Raw genomic sequence first — 2,256 nt, forward strand, 5'->3', positions numbered from 1 at the left:
GGGGGGCGGGGCGGGGCGGGGCAGGGCGGGGCGGCAGCGGGACCAGGCGTTGACGCACAGATGCTCTCTTCTCTTTTCCAGGCCCCCTCCGATTCCGTCACCCTCGACCCGTGGACAGCTGGGACGTGACGGGCCACGAAATCTACAACGCCACGACGCAGCCCAACTCGTGCGTCCAGATCATCGACACGCTCTTCGGGGACTTCCCCGGCGCCACCATGTGGAACCCCAACACGCCGCTCAACGAGGACTGCCTGTACGTGTCGGTGTACGCGCCCCGGCCGCGGCCCCGCAACGCCGCCGTCATGGTCTGGGTGTTCGGCGGCGGCTTCTACTCGGGCACCTCCACCCTAGACGTGTACGACCCCAAGATCCTGGTGTCCGAGGAGCGAGTCATTGTGGTCAGTACTATGCGCAGCTCCTGAGAATAATTTTCTACTTTTCTGAGAACGAGACCGCATTCAATATCAATATCTTTTCTCTTTTCCCTCCTCTGCAGGTGAGCATGCAGTACCGAGTGGCCTCGCTGGGCTTCCTCTTCTTCGACACGACGGACGTGCCGGGCAACGCCGGCCTCTTCGACCAGCTGATGGCGCTGCAGTGGGTGCACGACAACATCCACGCGTTCGGCGGCAACCCCAACAACATCACGCTGTTCGGCGAGTCATCCGGCGCCGTGGCCGTGAGCATCCACCTGCTGTCGCCGCTCAGCCGCAACCTGTTCAGCCAGGCCATCATGGAGTCGGGCTCGCCCACCGCGCCCTGGGCCATCATATCCCGCGAGGAGTCCATCCTGCGCGGGCTGCGCCTGGCCGAGGCCGTGGGCTGCCCCAACCCGACGCGCGGCAACTTGCCGGCCGTGATCCGTTGCCTACGCAACACGACCGCCTCCGAGCTCGTCGAGAAGGAGTGGGGCACCCTGGGCATCTGTGAGTTCCCCTTCGTGCCCGTCATCGACGGCTCGTTCCTCGACGAGATGCCGCAGAAGTCGCTGGCCACGCGCAACTTCAAGAAGACCAACATCCTGATGGGCAGCAACACGGAGGAGGGATACTACTTCATCCTGTACTACCTGACGGAGCTGTTCCGCAAGGAGGAGGACGTGTACGTCAGCAGGGACGACTTCCTGATGGCGGTGCGGGAGCTCAACCCCTACGTCAACCCAGTAGCCAGGCAGGCCATCGTCTTCGAGTACACCGACTGGCTCAACCCGGACGACTCGACGCGCAACCGGGACGCGCTCGACAAGATGGTGGGCGACTACCACTTCACGTGCAACGTCAACGAGTTCGCGCACCGCTACGCCGAGACGGGCAACAACGTGTACATGTACTACTTCAAGCACCGGTCGATCAACAACCCCTGGCCCTCGTGGACCGGCGTCATGCACGCCGACGAGATCAACTACGTGTTCGGCGAGGCGCTCAACCCCGCGCTCAAGTACCACCCGCTCGAGGTGGAGCTGAGCAAGCGTATGATGCGCTACTGGGCCAACTTCGCCAAGACCGGGTGAGTCACGGGAGGGAGGAAGCGGAGGCGGAAGCGGCGGAAGTAGGAGCAGACGCCGCCGTTTGTCAAGGAATGAGCCGCATAATCGCGCAGTGCAGCGGGGCGCGCTGGCTGGGGGCCGCACGTGTCCACGAGGTCAGGTGGCCGCTGGCTGGACCTGATCCTGGTCTTGGGGTGAATTAGTGGCAAGTTGGCCACAAGGCTCGCCACCGGGCCGGGCTGGGGGGACCAGCGGGCCCGATCTTACAAGCTTAGTGAACTTCCGCGCGCGTAAGCGTCCGCGGCAGTACCCCGGGGCTTAGCGTCGAGGGGCAGGTGAGCGGAGGAGCCACCCCGGGCTGCGGTCAGTCGGGCCTGCAGGCCCTGCAGGCCCTGCAGGTGGCAGCTGCTGGCCCGCCCCAGGAAGGTGCTGGGCAAAGCCACTGCCGCCGAAGTGCCGGTGCGGAGCCGGCGGGCGCCGCCAAAGCCGGCTTGAGTAAAACTGCGCTGCGGCAGGGGCGCCGGTGCTTATGCCCGCCATATGCGTCTAGTCGCGAATGTGTGCCAGTGGGTCAGGCTTATATTGCACCCTCTACACCGTAAAAATATGCTCTCTCTCTCTCTCACTCTCTCACACACAAGCTCACTCTCTCCCTCTCCCCTCAGACTCACCGCCGCACATTTCCCCACACATCCCCCCCTCCCCCCTTTCTCGTTGTGCTCGTCTGTTTGCTCATTCCCTTCACTGCGCCCATTCGTCTGCCCCCC

The 2,256-nt window shown here is 64.1% G+C and overlaps 1 protein-coding gene across 1 annotated transcript in view; it reads left to right on the forward strand.

Moving 5' to 3' along the window:
- Nucleotides 1–79: 79 nt before the first annotated feature.
- LOC113211542 (acetylcholinesterase-like) overlaps nucleotides 80–2,256 on the forward strand; it is a gene marked incomplete at its 5' end in the record, with an annotated part of 7,070 nt that continues 4,893 nt past the window's right edge. Inside the window, 2 exon segments of the mRNA XM_052276163.1 lie at nucleotides 80–401; nucleotides 500–1,509. Coding sequence (XP_052132123.1) covers nucleotides 80–401; nucleotides 500–1,509 — 1,332 coding nt within the window.

This window comes from Frankliniella occidentalis, unplaced genomic scaffold (assembly GCF_000697945.3).
Source record: "Frankliniella occidentalis isolate FOCC.00 unplaced genomic scaffold, Focc_3.1 Scaffold1945, whole genome shotgun sequence".
Classification (NCBI taxonomy): Eukaryota; Metazoa; Arthropoda; class Insecta; order Thysanoptera; family Thripidae; genus Frankliniella; species Frankliniella occidentalis.